This window comes from Macrobrachium nipponense, chromosome 31, assembly GCF_015104395.2.
Source record: "Macrobrachium nipponense isolate FS-2020 chromosome 31, ASM1510439v2, whole genome shotgun sequence".
Classification (NCBI taxonomy): domain Eukaryota; kingdom Metazoa; phylum Arthropoda; class Malacostraca; order Decapoda; family Palaemonidae; genus Macrobrachium; species Macrobrachium nipponense.
In genome coordinates this window covers 20992916-21014115 of record NC_061093.1, presented here as the reverse complement: position 1 = coordinate 21014115, position 21200 = coordinate 20992916, and the positions used below count along the sequence as shown (strand labels likewise).

Here is a 21200-nt window from a genome sequence, read left to right as displayed (position 1 = left end):
CTATACATATCCCAATGCCGATTTGTTGCGTTTCTGGTACACATTTCATCATTGTTAGTTTTAGTGAATAGTTGATTTGTTTGGGGGGGTGGGGGTTTACTCTATTATTTACACTGCGTACTTTAAAAAGCTTTAACATTACGTCATTATCACGTGATCAAAACAAACCCGTGTCGAACGATCTGTGCGTGTTATTTACTCCTCGTACTGTCTGTAAACGGAATCCATCAAGTCGGTCTTATCGGGGTTGTGTGTCTGTATTGATATAAAAAAGATTAATACTTTGCTGCTTGATTCTGTTGAACAATTGAGATGGTACTTATAAGACAAATTAATGAGGTGGTGCTGACGTTTCTCTATGGGACTGATTGCAGGAAGTCCTAAAGTACACTTGTGTATATAAAATATGAATTTTACTTTATTTAGTCTTTAGATAAAAAAAAATTTAATATCAGTATCATGTTATTTATGCATTTTCAACAGAAAATGTTAACGAACAATGAAATTAGGCAATCGGACGGACAAATTATAACGCGGGATCAATTACTACGCAAAGCCGGCGGCCGGTGTTGTTGTTAAATTGGTTCCGCAAACCAAGAAGGACTAGGACGACCGTAGTTTGTCAATCACGTTTTTGTAAGAAATCTGGAACGTTATGTATTAGCCACTCTTTTATGTCCACAGCTGATTATTTTTAGTCTAAAAGTATAATAATGTCATAAATACAATTCTTGTTAATATCCAGAAACCGGTTCTTTTTAGGTGTACTACGTTAACCTATTCTGGTCTTGGAAGGACCAGTTTAACCTTGGGAGGCCTAACCCCCCTGCCAGCCTCATAGGGCCAGTTCTTAAATTATCCTTGGTTAATGTAGTCACCATTTTGAGGAGAATGCCAAATAAATATCATGTAGGCTATATTAATTTCCAATTAATGTGACCCGTAGGTACATTTTGCAACAGTTTTTCTAGTAGTAATGTTTGATGCATTTTCGACCTTGACATTAGGCTAGGTAGGTAATGCTGGTGCAAACCAGCTTGAATACCTACAAGGCTATAGTTACATGCATCATTTACGTCTAGATTTTACTGGCCAGTTATGTCATTTGTTATTAATTTTCTCCCGAAAAATTTGAAGATTTTCTCGCTAGTATAGGGTAAAAAACTGCATGGTACAGGGGTGGACCATGTACGATCAATATGTACCCAACCCCAAAAAAAGTACATTATAACGCGTCCTGACATCGGAGATGGGCATCAGACGTGACTTCTTGTTGTGAGGAAACGGAGCTAAAAGACCTCTACTCCGGTGTCAGGACGCGTTATAATGTACTTTTCTTGGGTTGTACACATTGATCGTACATGGTCCACCCCTGTACCATGCGGTTTTTTACCCTATACATTGACTCAGGATGGCAGGCACTCCTGCTTTTAGGAAACTGAGAATAAAAAATGTTGGGTAATTATTCTACCCTAAGGCTTGGTGACAAGAAATAGTGGCAGTGAAGTTTAATTGCAGTTAAAAAAAAAAATACAAGTCTAGGTGAGAAAGTAAGGGAAGTATTTTTTTCGATGTACTAGCCCACATTTCAGTTCTGAAACTATGTAAAATAGGTTAGCCATGTTGGATACCTAGTTCTTGGGAAAGCTACAGATATTACTGCACCTATCTAGTTAGTAACTACTAGTGTGTGTGTGTTAAATTGGTGCTGTGTTTAGTACCAGTCCCCATAATTCTAATTGAAGAGCTCCACAGAGATACCCTCCCATTGTTAGTTAGGTTAGTAAAAATGTTTTATTGAACAATATGGGGTGGGGAATTCTAAAGCCCTCATTCCACGGTAAAGTAGTTACTATGGCAGTTGACGTTTTCCTACATTATTTTTACTTACTAAACAAGAATTTATAGTAGTAATATTTATTCGGACGACTGTAATTAACCCCCAGGGGCCAGTACTAACACGACGAAATACATTGGACGCCCCATCCCTAGTGGATGTCGTATCCGCGGTTACGTTTCCTTGCAGTCCATGCGGAACTATTCTTTAAATACCCTGCACGAAACGTAACCGCAAATACGACATCCACTAAGGATTGGGGCGTCCAATGTATTTCGCCGTGTTTGTAGTGTTGGCCCCTGGGGGTTACAGTCGCCCGAATAATTATTACTTTAAATTCTTGTTCAGTAAGTAAAATAACGTAGGAAAAACGTCAACTGCCATAATCTACTTTACTGCGGAATGAGGGCTTAGAGTTACCCAATATGGAACATGGTGTTGATGTAGGTAGTACAGATGAGGTAACTTGAGGAATTATCAAAATAATGTGAGAAAAATTTGCCTTCTTATGTTTATTGTGCTAGGTATGGTAATTCCAAAGAGCAGATACTAAAAATGGCATCTGCAGATTTTTTTCTTTTCTGTGTGAAAACATATAAGATGGTAAATTGCTCAGATTATTTCAGTAAATTTTTCAAGTTTATTTAATCTGTATTGCATCATATGCGTTCTTTCCTATGTTTTCAGTAAAATATTTTATTAATAAACAATATCTCTATGTGGAGCTCTTCTTTATTAAAAATCTACCTCAGTCCCTTATTGGATGAACAAAATATTCTGGTCTGCAACTGGTGCAAATCATGCCTGCAGTTTTACTGTTTTTGTTGTGGTTCTGAAAAATTTTATTTTGCAATTTGGCTAATGTGAGCATCAGTGAGAAAAAAAAATTTTTTTTGAGGCTGGGTCAGGTTGGGGCCAGTGGGTGGTGGTGGAAAGGAGGTCAGATGAATGAAAATTGTGGACATACAGTAACCTAACTTACCATAGTTAATCCTAATCCATTTTAGGACACTTGATCCCATCTTACTTTGCCTTGCTCTAAAGACATGGCCTGTGAGTGGGCTTCCACTTCTTCATAAGAGGTAACACTTAGGAATAGTCATGAACTTGTCATTCTGATATGCATGATGTCAAGTTGGTACAGTCCACTTGTCAGTTCTGGGTTTGGTGTCTGAGGATTGGCTAGGTTAAGAGAAGGTTAGGATATTTTGTATTCTTGTCTTGGATCTGATTTTATGCAGGCTGCACTTGTACCTTATTAAATAGGGATGTTTTAGTGGGTTAACCAAGCATTTGCAGTGGGAACTGATACTAAATAATACTCTTCGGAACCACATCAAAAACTATCTGAAAAACCTTACTTCACCAGTTTTAGAATTGGTGTTGTTGAGACTACTAAATGTAGTATTGTAACTTTATAACTGGATAGACTACAGTAGTGTTTGGCCTGAATTAATTTATCATGACTAGAGAATATTTGTCTATCAAACCTGGGATGGAAGCATCATGACTTTACCAATACTGCCTTACAAATTATTCCTGCAGGGGCACGATTATGCAATGACATCACGAGTTACACTAAACAGGATAGGTGGGAAGAGTAATTGGTTTGGATGAAAAGAACAAATGTTGAATATGGCATAACAATGGAAATGAAGTAAGGCAAATTTTAAAATTCCAGTTGATCAGTACCAGTGTTACTGGTAATTTCCAATTTTTTATTTTTTAAAGAGTAGAAACATGCCTTAAACTCTGAAAAATAATGAAAGTCTAGGTCATTCTGTAATTATCAGTGGTTATAGAGTATAGTAGATATAAATTTAACAAAATGCATGAAATAGGTTGTTATACAACCTCCAGTGAATAAGGCCATCACTGATGTGTATTATTCATCCATCTGGGCATGTATCAAGTAGGTATAGGTATTGAGTAAATCCATGAATGACAAGGAAATGGGATGGCAAATCACAGACACATAATTCAGTGATATTTGTATAAATAACATTCATTACTGTATAAGACCAAAATACCCCAAAGGCTGAATACATAGCACATTTTAGTATGTACATATATCTGTCATGTTACTCATGTAGCCCAGATTGATGAAACAAAATCACTAGATCCATTAATATTCCACCCAATGATTGAGGAAAAAAAATATATCATACAACATACTTATTGGCAAATAAAATAGTTTTACCCACTGGTTGAGGAATAATTTCCCAGTACTACAGTATATGTTTAATTGTTCTGCAGATAATCTATGCTAAGTAAAATTATGCTTAAAACGTGAAAAACTTTTTGGTCAAACATAACCTCATATAGAAATAAGTGCCCTAAGCTACTTTTATTTCTCCCCCACAACCCAACTTTTTAAAATTTAAAAGTATCAAATTCCATGTATCATTTGTATATGTAGAACTTAAAACTCCATAGGTCACTGTTTTCACAGACTGACAGTCATATTGAGACTAAAAAATTCTTTAATTTTTGACTTTATCTAAACATTTTTCTCATCACCTTGCTTAGTTTGTTGTGTGGAAAATCTTAATAGTATAGGTAACTTGATTTGGCTATCTGCATTACCTGTAGGTATTTATTTCATTAAGAAATTACTTTGTTATCCTTTACTGATTTTCTGAATGCTTAATTTATAGTTTATTCTTTTCTTTGTGCCAAGTGTTTTCATTGTATTTCAATTTATTGATCATCCTATACGTATAGCCTATATACCCATCGTACACACATTCTGGCTGAATAGGACTGGTCTAGCAATGGAGAGTACATAGGCTGTGAAATAATTCTTTCAAGTGAAGCTTGTAAGATCATTTGTTCCACATGTACTGCAGTAAATACAATGGATCTCTCAGAAAAGATAAAAGTGTTTTTACCTCGACCACTTCTATGGTGCTGCATCCTACTTGACTAGAAACCTAAGGAGTGGCTGCAAATTTATTCTGTGAATATCAAATGCAGTCTTTTGAACTTTGCCCGTCATAATGACTATCCCTTGATTAAGTTTTAATACAATGAAACTAAAGAAGATAAGGCTTGAGTATGAATGCTGACCAGCTCCCATTAGCTATCTCAGTTTCAGTATGATTAATTTAGCAGTAACTGCAAATGATGCCAGCTGAACTTTTTTTTCACGGTGGCATGATCATTAATGACTTCTACTTCTTCTCATCTTAATCTCTACTAATTAGTGAAGTTGTTTTTAATAAGCCTTTTGTAAGTATTTCTGTCACTCATTGAGTGGCTTATATCATAATTTGTTATGGCAGATATTTTATGGATGGATGCCCTACCTCACTCCAGCCCTTCCTTGGGCATGGGAATGATCATTAGTGGCTATAATTGGCAAATTAGTCCAATTAATTTATTCAGTCATTTAATTCCCTTTCTCACTTATCTTGTACTTCATTGAAAGATGTTAAGTCTATATCATTTTCATAAACATACCTTGTACTTCATTAAAAGATGTTAAGTCTAAAATATCATCGTCATGAACATTTCTTAACCCGCTTTCTCCCTGTATGGGTTCAGATGTGAAATAAATTGCTTCTGTCAATTACACTGTTTACAGTATACTATATGTATAGCAAAGTTTTAATAATAGTCTCATTATTGCAAAAGACCCAGGTTCAGGTGTTGTATACAATTAATTTTGTACTTACTGTGTTGAAATACATGTACGTATTATCATTCTAAGTGTTCTATATTTACAGAAAATGTCTGAAGTAAAGGAAGTGGACATTTACAGAGACACCCCTGTACGTCTCTTAGGTAAGATATGTTACACTATGTTAACTTGAGGAGCATTATTATGGTATTTTGAGGATCTACTAGTAGTTCTTTTTGTTGAAGATTTTATTTTTTATATATACACACATTTAGATTCATTTGTTTAATGAATACGTACATTGAAATTTTCTTTTCTTCATATTACTAATAATGCAGAAATGTAAATAGTTAACCTCCTTCTATTCGTGGTTCCAGATTCGCAGATTTCTCTATGGAACATATACGTATACTCATTATTTGCGGAAAATTTGCCTATAAAACCAACCTTCAGTCTTAACATTAGGATAATCTTGTTGTGCCGGCTAGAAATCCGGTAAAATTAATAAGAAACTTGTGTAAACCAGGAACTAGGGGCATTTGTGCTTGTTCACTGGGTATTTGGGAGCTCCCACAATGCCTTTATGGAAGGATGTGATTACTCTCTACTCTTGAAAGCCTGTTTAGTTTTTTCTTTCTTTTCTATCTTTTCTTTGGGTGTGCTCAGTGTGTGTGATCTTGTAGGTTTGTAAAAATTGTGAAAGATCATTGAGAATTTTACCACCAACAAAAACTTTATTCAGGATTTCACAAGAAACAAAGGAAACACTGGGAGTGAGTGGGTTTCCTTGTTCGAGATTTTTAACTTCGGTATCTACAGATCACACCCAACGTGCAGTAGGTGCTGAGAAAACGTATGTACAATTACTAATCCATGTTCAATTTGTCGTTGTTGGTCAGTGGAACAATGGAAAAAGTTTTATGAAAAGGGTCAGTACAAGAGATAAGAGATGATGTTGTTCCATATGTTTCGTCACCAGTATTTGAGTGCTTCCCTTACCCCTTCGGTTTCTTCTAATGATTTGTCGTTGGAGGCATCAGGAGGGGTTTTGGGCAGTTTTGTACATAATTTTGCTCTTTCCTTCTCTGCAGGGAGAGGGGGAGCATCGCCATCTTTGTTGTATGTTTCAAGCCCTCGACGCACAGGATGGAGTGGATGTGGGTGGGTGTTAGGCCTATCAGGGGTACCAACCTTAGAAGGTTTGTTGTCTTACTATATGACGTCACACTTCCCTCCTGCTCATCCATATATGAGTGTCCCTCCTCCCCCCTGGTCTGCAGTTTATGGGGGTGAACGCTACGACAGCTACAGCGGAGCATTGATTCCAACGTCACAGAATTTGGAAATTAACTTTGTGGCCCCCACAGGGATTCCATCAATATCTACACAGTCTTCCATCAAGCGCGGTGACGTCACAGCCTGCTCCTTCGGTGACGGCCATTACGTCACAGCCTACTTCCACTCTCACATCTTCGGTGTAACGGATGTAACTCTGATTTCAGACTCAGTAGCATGCACATTTATGGAGAAATTGCAAAGCTTTGGAAGAGAGAGAAATAAGCTAAGGGAAGAAGAAAAGACATAAATTGTCTGTTACTTATTTTCCTTTTTCTTCTTCGTCTAGTTCGGCATCATCACAACATTTGAAGACGTTAGTGCATGAAGCAGTGAAGTGTTGGAGGGTAAGGGACTTTGTGCTGATCCTTGTGCCAAGAGAAGATTAATTTCTTCTTCATCTTCGAGCCAGGACTGTCACACTCCTATCTAAAAAGAAAGTGCAGCGGGTATTTGCTAATGACGAAAAGCAAATGGCGGCCGTCATTTAGATACATTGTCACTGGCCGAAGGGGAGGGTCGATGGACAGTGAGGTGAAAGAGGCTGGGACTACAGTGATGAGGAAGACATTTGGGGATACTCCCACAATTATTTAGGGAAATCAGCAGTGGGTATGCATCGATATTTGAAGACTGGGGAGAACAGGTTCCAGTCTCTCCTGTAAGACCTTTGAAGTTGAAGAGGAAAGAATGTAACACTCCAATTAAAAGGTAGAATAACGCAGCATTGGTAACTCACCCAAATACGCGGGTGAAGTAGCGGTTTGGCTGGAGACCAGAACATCAAGGTCAAGATACCAATGGACATTGTTGACAATAATAGAAACAGTGACGACACACGTTCTACTTCAAGGGAGCCATCATCCTGGAGGAATAGACGATGTTCTCACTCGAGATCAAGGAGCATTGAAAGGTTTAGATGTTTGTGTTCATCCGGTGGCTATTCATGAACTAGCTAGCAACGGCCATCAGAGAACACAGGTACTGAGGTCGTAGGACTGGCATCCGTGAATCCCACGGATGTTTGTCTGCTTATAGGTTTGATCTACTTTTATCGGTGGCCAAATAGAATGCTTTAGATAAGCAGAAGTAGTGTAGAATCAGGAGTTTCTAGCTTGCTTATGCAGAGGTGATTGACTTGATTCATCGATTTAATATCTCTCAAGGCAAGTCTGAAACTTCTTCCAGCATAGCTCTGACTGGAATTGAAGCTCTACTGGGACAAAAAAAAAAAGAGTGCAAAATGTCATTTGAATTACCATATTTAAGTACATGCAGAGTCTGCGTTGCAGCATGTTAAGGCACATGTTTCTGGAAGGATAATTCTATGTGGGTCAAATAGATCATTAAATGTTCCTTCCTCCTTTGTTGCCGAGACAGAAAATATTATGCGACACCTGTTGTTTCTTACTAGGAAACAGATCAATCCAGATGTTTGGTGAGATTAAGACCTGGGCTTACCCTAGATCAGGTGAAGATGGAATGACCCCTCACTTAATTACCTTGAAACCACCCCTTCTGATAGTCAAAACTGGGTTGGCAAGAGTAACTGGAGATGCTCTCACGGGATGCCCAAGGCATTATTGGAGCTGCCAAAATACCCCGTGAACAAGCACAGGTGCCAATAGTTACTGGTTTACACAAGTTTGTTTTGTATTAATTTTACTGGATTTCCATCTAGCACTAGAAGATTATCCTAATGTTTAAGAAACCTCAGGTTTGTTAGTTTTGAAAAAATACAAATTTTATTAAAAAAATAAAAAATTTATTTATTTTTTCCACATAATTTTCTTGACATAATTCATTTTTGTGATAAAACTATTAAAATACTCAGGTATAAGCATTTTTAGAGGGTTTTTTAGGTGTTTGAACTGTCAAAATAGACATTTATAAGCAATTTTTAGAGGGGTTTCAAGTATTCACGGATTTTTAGTGTTTCGCTGCGGGTTGTGGTACACATCCCCAAGGAATACTGGAGGAACAACTGTATTCCTGAAAGTTTAGTAATATTTTTAGTTTGTATTTGATCAATACTTTGTTTAGGATAAGGCAACTTTGGTAACAGATTACTACCCATTGAACATTTTTAATAATTATACCAGTCAGATTTAAAAGGCTTTCTGCACAGCCAAGTCTTTTTCGTAAAAAATAAATATTAGAATGACAATATGAATAGTGGCCTTAGGTGTTCATTTTAAAATTTATCAAGATACTGTAAGACCACATAGTACAGTGGTCCCCCCGTATTCATTGGGGATGTGTACCAGGCCCCCTGCAAATAGTTAGAATTCAGTGAATAGTTTTAGAACCCCTGATATAATGTTAGTTAGGAAAATATAGATAGATATAAAAAGAGAGAGAGAGAAATCCACTGATAGACGATGGACAGACAGAGAGAGAGAGAAAAAAAAAGAATAATAGTAAAGTGAAGGAGAAGAGAGAGAGAGAGAGAGAGAGGGAGAGAGAGAGAAGAGAGAGAGAGAGAGAGAGAGAGAGAGATTAGAGAGAGAGAGAGAGAGAGAGAGAGAGAGAGAGAGAGAGAGAGAGAGGTGAGTGAGTTGCATGAAGCAACGAAGTGTTTCTCGTAATAACCCAAACAAGTGAAGTTTTTATTTTATCGTATGGGCAGCAATTAAATAAATGCATTCGCTGCTTTATGATAAAGCTATTGAAATAACCTTTAACCTACCACTGGAACCCGGACATTTCTGGTGACGTCATTAGTCACACCCAGCGAAGGAGGTGTTAAAATTAATTACCTGCCCAAACAGGTGGTACAAATGACATCATCAGCCAATGAAGAAAGACCAGAAGGCAGCACAGCAAAAGACCTTCCCACTTTTAGAAGGAGACATCTCTTTGGAGAATGTCTATGGAGAAGCAAAGAAAGCAGAGAAATGAGAGAAGAACGAGCATCCATATGGCAAGGTTGTGTGTGCCTTACCAGCCATGGGGAGAAAGGCTTCAAACATCACACTTCGCCTCTACTCTCAAAACAAAACTAAAACTTGTATGTAAATTACTGTATACTTTAATTTGTGTGAATGAAGTAAGAAAAACTTCATGTCTTTTCTAAGCATCCTGAGACTAAAGAATCCAGAGAATCTACAGTCTGCAATAAAAATATAAAAGGACTTCTTTACATGGGTGGCCTACAATACAAACAAACATAAATAAAAAGAAGAAATATAAAACATCCCTTACAAAGGTGGCAGCTGGAAAGGACAAGCAATAAGCTAGTATAACTATAAAAAATGCTGAAAACAGCTTATTTTGGTAGGTAAAACTCTAGTAAACCCCACTAAAAATTTTCATGGCTTTTTTTATTAATAGTTTTTATCACAAAAAACAAAAAAAAATGCATTTTTTTAATGGAATTTATAATAAAAAACCAAGGAATTTCTGGAATATTTCTCATAGAAAAATACAGTGAATAGGAGAATTTCCCCTGAATAATGGTAGATATGGTCAGAGAGAAATCTGAGAGTCCACGAATACAGGGGCCCACTGTATTCTCTTATGATTGTTTTTGTTGTAATTTAATAAAAAATTTATGTTGGCCTCAACCATCAAAATTTTTTTCCAATATGAACCCATTTCTTTTGATAAGCCCTAGATTTGATAGTAGTAAAAAAGAAGATACTTTCAAAAACTTTCAAAAGAAAACAACTGTGCCCTCAAATTCCACAGGTCCTCCAGTGCCAAACTGAATCACTTATTATATAGTCTGAATGAGCTGCAGTGCCCTTGTATTAAAAGAAAATAAAAAAAAATATAGTTTCATAAACAAACCCATTGCTTTTATGTCATTCCCCAGACCTGCGGGAATGAAAAATGAGCATGTGAAGTCTGTATACAGTACCCAAAAGTTCTGAGGGCTATCAAGGTGTTATGAGATGCACAGTAGGTAACCTTGCTATGGTCATCTTGTCAGCCAGAAGCGTGAGGCCTTATCTATTATAAGGGTGTACATACATAGCAACCAGTAGCCTGAGATTTCTGTGCAATCAGGATTCTAGGATGATTGAAGCTATTTCACACCAACTTCTCAGGAATGGCTAAAACCTGACCTGCAGCTACCACAGGTCCAGTGGAAAAGATAATTGAGGAAGTACATTTTCTTTGGGTCATGGAAGGTTTTCTAATTTCAAGTCATCTGTTCCTGCTTAGAAATGTCTCCTGTAGCCTTTACAGAGGGGCCTTAGCACTAGTGGCAGCATAGGTATGTCAAAAAATTGTATAAGAACTCGGAGATACTTTGTTGATTGCCTGGTGATGGTGGCAACAGAGGCAGAATTATGACAACCTATAGCCCCCCTTTCATGTCAGTTTTGTGTACACATGGGATTCTATGCCAGCTTGCAGGAGTTAGACCTAGGTGCCTTCAGTGACAGTTTCATGTTCAAGTTTGGATGCCAACTTGGAAGTATGTACATAGCGTTGGTTAGCATAAACAAAGGCCTGAATCAGGAGATTATCCCACATTCAGCAGTTTCAGTATCATCGTAAGTAGAGCTGGTTAGCCCATCAAAGGCCTAGTTAAGGAGATTATCCTATATTCATCAGTTTCAGCACCATCTGAATCCTTCAATCAAGTTGTAGCAATCCCTTATCAGGTATCTTGTGTTGTTGGAAGCTGATCCCACTGAGCTGCTTCAGATTGGGGTCATTCTGACCTCAGGTTGTGAGGTCATAAACGGCTGTCTCTCAACCTAACATTACTTGGTAGTAGATTTGAGTTTGTCCTGAAGGGATTTTCAGTGCTATTAAGACCCATCACGTGGAGGTATTGTGTTTATAGATGCATTATGTCATACATGGTTCCAAGGTTTTTCCTATGGTGGTATGTAAAAGCAAATAGTCTTATGGAGGAAAGTGGGTCCTACTGTCAGAGTGGTCACTGAATCAAGAATTTTGTGGAGGTTCTTTAATGTTTTAGTGGGGCATACCATTGGTAGGTCTGTTTGCAGTGAACCTGAATTACAAATATGTATGAAGTTTACTTCTTAGCCCATTCATACCCAGCAGCTTGGAAGGCGGATGTGATGCTACATCGTAGGGTCAGACTGGACTTATACCCCTTTCTGATGTTCAGCCTTATTTAGCAGAGGTTAGTCAAACTCTGAGTGTTCAAGAATATAATATAAAGGTGAATCTCATAACTCCTCTGAAGCAGTCACAGACCTTTTAGCCATTTTGATGGACAACCTTAGGAATTTCCTGATCAGGAAGAACTTCCTCAGGTTTCACAGCAACCTCAGGATATTTCAGCTTCTTGCTTGGAGATAATCTGGAAAGTCTTTTATAGGAGGCAGCTGTAGCCATCACAAGGTCTTTTAGGTTATTATTATTACATTAGATGATTGAGTCAGTATTTGTCACTAATACTAAAATGAATTTTAATTCAATTAATTTCATTTCTTACTTACATGGTAAGTGTTACTTTGTGCTAAACTTAAAGAAACTTACTAAGATGCTTTCTTTACTATAAGATGTAAAGAAAGAAGCTTTTTTATACTATAGTACAGGCAGTCCCCCCGTTTATCAGCAGTGGGTTCCGTTCCTGGGGGTGTGCCGATAGTGACAACCGCCATTAACTGAAACTTTGCGATTTATGGCACCATAATGGCACTTATGGCGACAATACAGTCATCAGTGCAATAAGAGTGCTTATGGCGTAGAACAAGCCCCATAAAACCGGATTGCCGATAACTGAGTCTGCCGATAATCGGGGACTACCTATATATTGGTTTGTTATTATTTTGAGCAACCCTCCTTTTATTAAAACATTGGTATCTGACTCATTACTCCTCTAGTGCCATCCGGGTATCCTACAGGTAGATGCAAACACTATGGGTGCTCAGCAACTTGGCCTCCAACTAAATTGTGATTTGGACAATTAGTTTTTATTGGAAAACTAGTTTCTCATAAAAACCATCCTCCCACCACATAGGCTTTGCTGTCTTTTCCAGACTACATAAAGTATGATGATATCATTGAACCACTATGCTTCCATCTGCTAGACAAATGACTGTGGGTATGACTTTGTGTGTGAGGTTGGACATTCAAGACTACTAATATGGACAAATGTATGATAGTAGTGAGTGTTTTTGAAAAAACTAGGTTTTTGTGTAATGAAGTAACATTATTAAATATGTATAGTGATCACTACTGGTAATCTCATCAAATGCAATCTGTCTTTCAAACTGCCAAGTCATTTCTTTCTCTGTTTTACTTGCAGGATATGCAAATGAAGTCGGAGAGGCATTTAGGGCCCTGACACCTCTGTGGTTTGTGCGTTCAACCTATGGCGTTGCATCAGCATATGTGATAGCTGATACTTATGACAAGTCTTCCAAAATGAGCAAGGTAAAGATATTTTCTGGAAAGTTATGAAGTTTTAACTTTTGTCTACCATTGTCATATTCACAAGTATGGAAATTATTCCTAATAAATAGTGAAATAATGATTAATTATCAGTAAACAACACTTTGATTCCCAGTTTGTCCCTACACGATATACAAACCCTCGGTCCTGTATGAAAGGAATTACTTTCAGCGTAGGCCGAATACGGCCGTTAAATTCTTGAACAAGGCTGTTAGGCAGTAACTACCGTGTGGTAGGTGGGTAGGCCTGCCTGCCCTGATGTAAACACCCCACATTTGCTTTCGGCCGTCTTCCGATGAAGACGTATGTTTGTGAGTTCTTGCTGACTAGCCGTTAATTACACCCGGTGGGATCTTTAATTTGTATTTTGAATGAATATATATACGTATTGTGCATGATATTAATAATTAATTGACTTATATAATTAATATGCAAACCCACTTTTTTGTTGATAGCCTTGCTAGCTGCCTTTCTGCTTTGTGTTTAAAGGTCAGCAGCAAATGTGTACCACCAACACCCTTATTACATATTTTCGCCCTTTAATGTTAGGACGAGAGATGTATTCATCCAAAATTATTTAACGCTTACCCTTGAAATTACCGAGGGGAACTTCAGAGCTTTGTCCTATGTTTCTTCTGGTATTTCCTCTTCTTCTTTCTCTTTCACTAGGTATCGGACGAAGATAGAAGAAGGGGCATGTGGTGTTGGTGTTTGAGGGATCTCCTCTCATTTCGGAGAGTGGTGCCCTTGGATGCGAGAGGAGTATCCTTATTTTCTTAAATCATATTTTCTTTCTTTTTCAAGCTATCAGTGTTGATAGTTGATTACAGCAGTAGATGGTTGGATATCTCTTCATGTGATTATCCTAGCCTTGGAATTGTACCTGTGACTTGTACTTACTGTGATATTTGGTCCTCGAGTGTCTACTGTTTCCCTGCTGGAAATCTCATTCATTTACTGCTGCTATCCTGGAGTTTTTTCACTGGACAAAGCCTTTGTCGTTGCCCTGTGATTATTAACTCTATTCATGCTGGTAAATGTACCTCATCCTAGGTAAGTAGTCTTGCAGAATTTGGAGAAGTCGAGGAGGAAGAGCTTGTCGAGTGTTGTCATCTTCCTCTTCGGAATCATCATATTTTTAATCAACCTCGACCTCCGCCCTTTCGACTTCTAAGGCTCCCTGCTGAAGAAGGAGAAGGTATTCTCCCCCCCCTAAGAAGTCTTTGTCACGGGACTTCTAAGGGTCTGCTCCTCCTCGAACTGAGGAGGCAGTTGGGTCTTCCCCTGGCTCGCCTGTTCCTTCAGGAACAGGACCGTCGTGCTGTGCCCCAGGGTTTAGGGTATCGGGAGCCATAGAAGCGCAAACTTTGGTTCGCATTTCTGCTGCTAGTCCTAGAGGTTCTGCCCTTAAGACTAGTTTCGTGTCAGGTTGCTCGTTCGCGAGTTTCCCTGAGTGCATGTAAATCTACGGATTTGCGTGCATCCAGAGTCGGTGAAACTGAGTCTGCTCACCGTCACGACTCAGGCACGGAGTGGAAGAAAGGAGCGAGTCACTCGGGTGACTCATGCCTTGTCGGTGATCGCTCTCGTGGCGATTGCTCGGTTCCCAAGGTTGACGTGCACACAATGAATCTGGTAGTGGATCCCCCATTCGGTCCTTTTGAGAGGTTTCGGCCTCGACGAGGACTTGGACACGCCGGAGGACAGCACTGGCCCTCTCCAGTCAGGTGCATGCTCAACCCCACCCAGACAACGGCCAACCAGTCTCGGTAGTGGTGAACATTTCACCTGCTGTGCGAGAGTTTTGAACCCTCCTTGGGAAAGCGTTTCTCCAGACAAAACGCTTTCCTAGGCTTGCGTCACGGCCATCACCGCAGGTTGAAGGCTGCCCATGACTTACTTCTGCTAGTTCTGCTAGCAAGGCGAGCGAGAGCGTCCAGACTTCTTCACCTATCCCTCTACTTCCTATGGCTACGCCAGGATGGCGAGGTGAATAGGAGGGATCCATAGGATTCAGCGTTTGGGGACTACGTTTCCTGGAAGGACCTTAGGGTCTTACCGGACGTACATCCATGTCGTTGAGGGAGGATCTTATGTCAAATCTGGAGACTATGTCTCCCTGTATTTTTCTGTCCTTTAGACGGATTTCAGTTCACAGTCCCCTATGTGTTTTTGCATTTTGGGAGCCTCGAGTGTATATTCTGTTGAATTGTACTTTAATCTTCGTCATCTGACGCCCTCCTAACCTCCCTCTTCAAAGGGTTCCACGTCCTAAGAAGAGAAGGTATTCTCCACCCCTTAAAAAGTCTCGCCTCGAGACTTCTAAGGGTCTGCATCCTTTCCCTGGGGAGGAAGTAAATGGGTGTCTCTTCAGCTCAACCTGTTCCTTCCGGAGCGGGAACCTGGATGCTGTCTACAAACTATAGTGTCTCGGGAGCCCCAGGAATTCTAATCCAGGTTATTATTCCTGTCTCTGGTGCCAAGGGTGCTGCTCATGGAACCGGGGCTACGCCGGGTATAGTAGTACTCGTGTAACGGGTCTCTCCGAGTGCACAACCCCCAAGGGGGGTCGTACATCCACAGTCAGTGATTGGTAGTCTTCTCTCCATCATGATAGTGGCGCAGGACGAGGGAAGGGACCGACCAGTCCCACCTGTGAAAGCCAGGAATGGCTATTCTTCAGGTGCCAAGATCAATGTCACGTCTGGGGGGGGAAGGTGTTCTGGACAGGCATCTGAAGGTGAGGAGGAGGTCTTCTGTGTAGTCCTCTTCGTGAGGTTCGATAGATGCATAGCAAAGACATGGCAAGTTCTTGCCAGTTTTTTTACTGCATTTAACTTCGGTCACTTTCTTCGCGTTTGCACAAACGAAACGGTGGTAGGAAATGAATGTTCGTAAGATTCAGAGAAAGATCGGGCCAAGAACAGTCAATCCTCCTCTATTTTTTCCTCTACTTCCTGGTTATACCAAATGAACAAGGAAATAAGAGAAATTCTATGGAGTCTACTCCTCAGAGTTCGAACCTGAGCGACTATGTTTTTGGTTCAATCTTATGATCTTACTGAACATGCGTCAATCTGTTCAGGATGGATAGCACCGAGGAGGTTTCAACGCCTCTCCAGTGCTACTGTTTTGGAAAACAACCAGTTTGGCTTGAACTAGTCGTCTTTGGTATCCTCCCCGTTATCACTGTAGAAGTCTCCCTTCGGGACAACTTCACCTTCGCGGTTTTCCTAATTAGAGAATGAAGGCGGTCCGCTTCCAGTCCTTATTCTTGTCCCTCAAATGAAGAAGAATAGGCTGGAGTGTGATTTACAGGAAACCTACAAATATACTAGTATATTTCTCTCGCAACATGCTTCTGTTAATCAGTTGGATCGTTCGAGTAGTAGGCACATATCTGTAAGTTAATTTTTCTGGTATGTGACCAAGACGAATAGTACCTTCTCTTAATTAACCTGAAACTCAGGACAGCCTTTCGGGCCTCCCAAGAGTACTAGTTTTGATTTTGAGATAACTAGTGGTATTGTTTCCCAAAAACACCACAGCATTTGAATTATCACTTGAACAGGAGGGTTTTCTTCCTTCCCATTTCGGTAAAGTGCAGATGCTCGAGTGTATCTTTTTTGCACTCAATGGTTCTAGCTGAACGCAGAGTCCATCATGGAATGCACTACCAGGCAATTCAGTATAATGAGTCGAGAGAGTGGTATACGGCTCTACCATAGGTACTGCTCACTCTCCAAGATTCTTTTTGGTTTGGTATTTTTTCTTCTCTTTCGTGGATTAACTACCAATTCGAATCTCTCTGGCCGCAATCACAAACTTAGGTCTCTGGTTGGCTCGGAATTCTCACATAATGCCCATCTCTCCTCCACCACATTTGCCGTTGTGAGGACAATTTATATCTCATTAGACTCTTTATCATCTTTCTGTTTACCCCACGGTATAACAGAAGTCTGTTTCCATCGCACCTGCCCCATCGGCCGCTGCAATAACGCAGAATGATTTTCTTCAGACAATTTGAGTTTTGTCTTTTAATATACATTTCCTAATTCATAGGTGTTCAATTATTCTTTGTTCACCCCAAATTGTAAATGAATAACGGAAGAGTTCACCTGTTCCCCACCCGACTAGCTATGCTTCCAAAGTAAATAGAAACTTCCTCCCTGATCCAACCCATAAGAAGCAGTTCTTCAGGCAATACAATCCCTATGTTTTCATTACTGAAAGACTCGCCGCCTTCATTGCAAGCTCTGACTTTCTCGCCGAGTAACAATGAATATAGGCAGTCGCCATAAAATTGGCAATTTATGGGGCGGAGTTCCAGTTAACCCTCTTACGCCGAAGAAAGCGGTAAAAAAAAAATTGTCTCCCGTGTGCCGGAGGTGTTTCAGAGTGAGCGCGGAAGCAGTAAAATATTTTTTTCAAAAAATCACAGCGCGCTTAGTTTTCAAGATTAAGAGTTCATTTTTGGCTCCTTTTTTTGTCATTGGCTGAAGTTTAGTATGCAACCATCAGAAATGAAAAAAATTATCATTATCATATATAAAATAATGCGATATATGATAGCGCAAAAACGAAATTTCATATATAATTGTATTCAAATCGCGCTGTGCGCAAAAACGGTTAAAGGTAACAAGTTACTTTTTTTTTGTTGTAATGTACACTAAATTGCGATCATTTTGGTATACAACATGTAAAACGATAAAAGCAAACACACAGAAAATATTATCAAAACAAAAAATGCATGAAATTCGTAACGCGCGGACGTAAACAAATATTTTTTTTCAAAAAATTCACCATAAATCTAAATATTGTCCTAGAGAATTCCAATTTCTTTCAAAATGAAAGACAAATGATTGAATATTACTACTGTAAGAGTATTAGCTTACAATTGCAGTTTTTGACCATATCTGATGAGTTAAAAGTTTGACCGAATGTCGAACTATATATTTATTTTTTATATGCAATTATTCGGTGGAATAAGAAAAGCTACAACCATTCCAAATATTTTTTGTGTTATTTTACATAAAATTGCGCACATTTTCATATATAAAACTCTATGAAATGCCTAATATGAAACGGAGCAAATATTCCGAGAATGGGACATACGCATTTCGGAGATTTGTGGCGGAGAATCCGCGCGCGGAGGGAAGGAAAGATTTTTTATTTTTTTAAAATTCACCATAAATCTAAATATTTTCCTAAAGACTTTGAATTGTTTCAAGATGAAGATAAAATGACTGAATATTACTAGACTGTAAGAGTTTTACCTTACAATTGCGTTTTTTTTTCGACCATTTCGGTAGTCACAGTTGACCGAACGTGGTTTTTTTTCTATTTATCGTGATTTATATGCAAATATTTCAAAAATGAGAAAAGCAACAACCTTCAATTATTTTTTGTTGTATTGTACATGAAACTGCGCACATTTTTCACTATATAAAACTTTATGTAACGGGTAACTTAAAAATGGTGCAAACATTACCACAATCGCACGTATGATTTTTTCGGAAGAGTTTACCGCGCGGACGTAAAGAAAAAAATTTTTTTTTTTTATACATAACTTACCTGTCAGATATATACTTAGCTATTTGACTCCGTCGTCCGACAGAAATTCGAATTTCGCGCACACGCTACCTGTAGGTCAGGTGATCTACTTACCTGCCGCTGGGTGGCAGGACTAGGAACCATCCCCATGTTCTATCATAATTTTTCTGTCGGCCATACTGGCAACATCGTTGTGGGTATCTCCGGCGGATTCGTATTTGCATCGCAATTGATCTTCGTTTGGACTTCTCGGTGACGTATTTGCATTGATTGTACTGGCATACGCGATTGTGGACCGTTTTGGAATTTGATTTGGATTGTTCAACATGATGGTCTGATTCTGGAAATGTGGTGAGAATGTGTGTGAATGTGGGTTGTAAAAGTTAGGATGCCGAAGGCATCGATTGATCCTCATACTATTTGCAAGAAATGCAGGATGTATGAATGTTCTTTTGGTAATACTTGTAATGAATGCAAGGATTTGAGTGCGGAGGAAGAATGGAAATCTCTAACCTCATACGTGAAGAAGTTAGAAAGAAACAGGGTGAGGAGGTCTTCTTCCAAACCTTTATCTAGTTCTAGCGGGGTTATCAGTAATATTATACCCTCTTCTCCTTTTACTGCCCATCTAATGTACCTGCTCCTTTATTAGAACACACAGATTTCGGCATCTGAGATTGCGAATCTTAAAGCCGCCCTTCGGGAAAATGGAAACCAAAATGGCGGCCTATGAAGGTAAGCAGTGTGATTATAGTGCTGTGGATAGTGATATAAGTGTCCCAGTGCAGTGGAGGGGGCGTCTGATTGTCTTCACAACGCTCCCAGGCCTAGACCTCTTTCAAGCTCCCAAGCCCAGAGGAGAAGGAATGTCGAAAGCCGTAAGGAGGTTTGGTGGAGGATCCCCACCCAACAGTCAGGAACGTCCCTTCGGCATTTTCTGTATCGCCACAGAATGCCAGAGAACGCTACAGAAAAAGCGTTCGCGTTGAGTGTTTATCCTCCTCGGAGAATTCCTCACCTAAAAGAGGTTGGAGACGGCGGATCTTTCTCGCCCCCTTAAAAGACGTTTGGATGAACCAGGATTACTTCTAGTCCTGAGCGGTTTTCAAGAGGAGGACCATTCAGTAATTAAACAACCGAGGGTAGACAATAATGAAGAGACTAAAAGAATCCTTCGCACTATTGCAGGATTCCATCACTTCTCTTGTGGGAGTTCTGTATAAAGACCCTCCCAGAAGGAAAGACGATTTCCTGCCTATTAAGAAGTCTAGGCTATCGAGGGTTCAGACTCGCCATAGTATTTTGTCTTCCTCTGATTTTGGAATCGGATTCATCAGCCCTGCATAGGCCGAGCAGGATCCGTTCTCCTGTCAAACGCAGGCACAAAGACGCCAGACAAGAGCGTCGAGTTTGCTAGACGTGAAACGTCAGCCAGGCGCGAGTGTCAAGATAGGCGCGTCACGCCAACCAGAAGCAGACGCCTCCCAGGAGCGAGGCGCCAGGCAAGCGCCAGGACGCTACGAGGCGCGGAGACGTCAACAAAAAGCAGGACGCCTCTCAGGAAGAGTCGCCAGGCAGCGTCAGACGCTCCAAGCGGTTGAACCGCCAGCCAGAAGCATGACTCCTCCCAGGAGCGAGGCGCGAGGCAAGCGCCAGGACCGCTTCGAGCGCGAGACGTCAACAAGAAGCAGGGACGCCTCTCAGGAGAGATCGTCAGGCAAGCGCGAGGACGCTCCAAAGCGGTTGACGCCAGCCAGAAGCAGGACGCCTCCCACGGGAGCGGCTTATCCTGATAGAGAATCGGTCAGGAAAGAGCGATCTCCTTCTAACCTGGAACTTGAAAGAGATTTCTGAGGAAGAAGTTTCAACTAACGAGGGACTTCCAATTATAAAGTTTTAGCCTCGTTACTTCTAGAGGAGTTTGGCGGATTCTCTTAGTCTGCAGCTCCTCCTTCGAAACCGAGATCTCTGTTTTTCGAGCCACAAAAAACCCCGAAATCCTCGGCTTTCTTAAAGATGAAACCGGCGATCTCAATGAAGAAAGCCCTCCAGTCTTTAGATTCGTGGCTTTTATCTAAAAAGGAAACTTTGAGAACGGTTTTTATTGCTCCTCCTCCCTCAAAACTGACGGGGAAAAGAGGCATTTGGTATAAGACAGAAGAGGCGATGGGATTGATGCTCCCTTCGTCGGCAGATTCAGATTTCTCGAGTCTTGTAGAGTCTGTGAGAAGACAGTCTCTCAATTCAGCAAAGGCGTCCTGGAGTATGTCGGAATTAGATCAGCACCTTAAGGGAATTTTTCACGTCTTAGAGGTGTTCAACTTCTTGGATTGGTCTCTTGGGGTGTTGGCTAAGAAGACGAGTGAGCCAGATTTTTCTAGATCCAGAAACTTTGCACAGTGTCCTATCTTGCATGGATAAGGCTTGTGCAAGATGGTTCTGGTGAGGTTGGCGGCTCTTTTTGGA

At 40.0% G+C, this 21200-nt stretch overlaps 2 protein-coding genes across 2 annotated transcripts in view; one reads left to right on the top strand and one right to left on the bottom strand.

Annotated features, from left to right (window-relative positions):
• Positions 1-21200, bottom strand: part of LOC135206784 (uncharacterized) — a 132386-nt gene that overhangs the window by 53032 nt on the left and 58154 nt on the right. Inside the window, 4 exon segments of the mRNA XM_064238279.1 lie at positions 6459-6650; positions 14443-14646; positions 14751-14969; positions 20203-20523. Coding sequence (XP_064094349.1) covers positions 6459-6650; positions 14443-14646; positions 14751-14969; positions 20203-20523 — 936 coding nt within the window.
• Positions 1-21200, top strand: part of LOC135206678 (mitochondrial fission process protein 1-like) — a 125622-nt gene that overhangs the window by 97395 nt on the left and 7027 nt on the right. The window contains 2 exon segments of the mRNA XM_064238068.1: positions 5566-5623; positions 13036-13163. Coding sequence (XP_064094138.1) covers positions 5569-5623; positions 13036-13163 — 183 coding nt within the window. The 5' untranslated portion in view covers positions 5566-5568.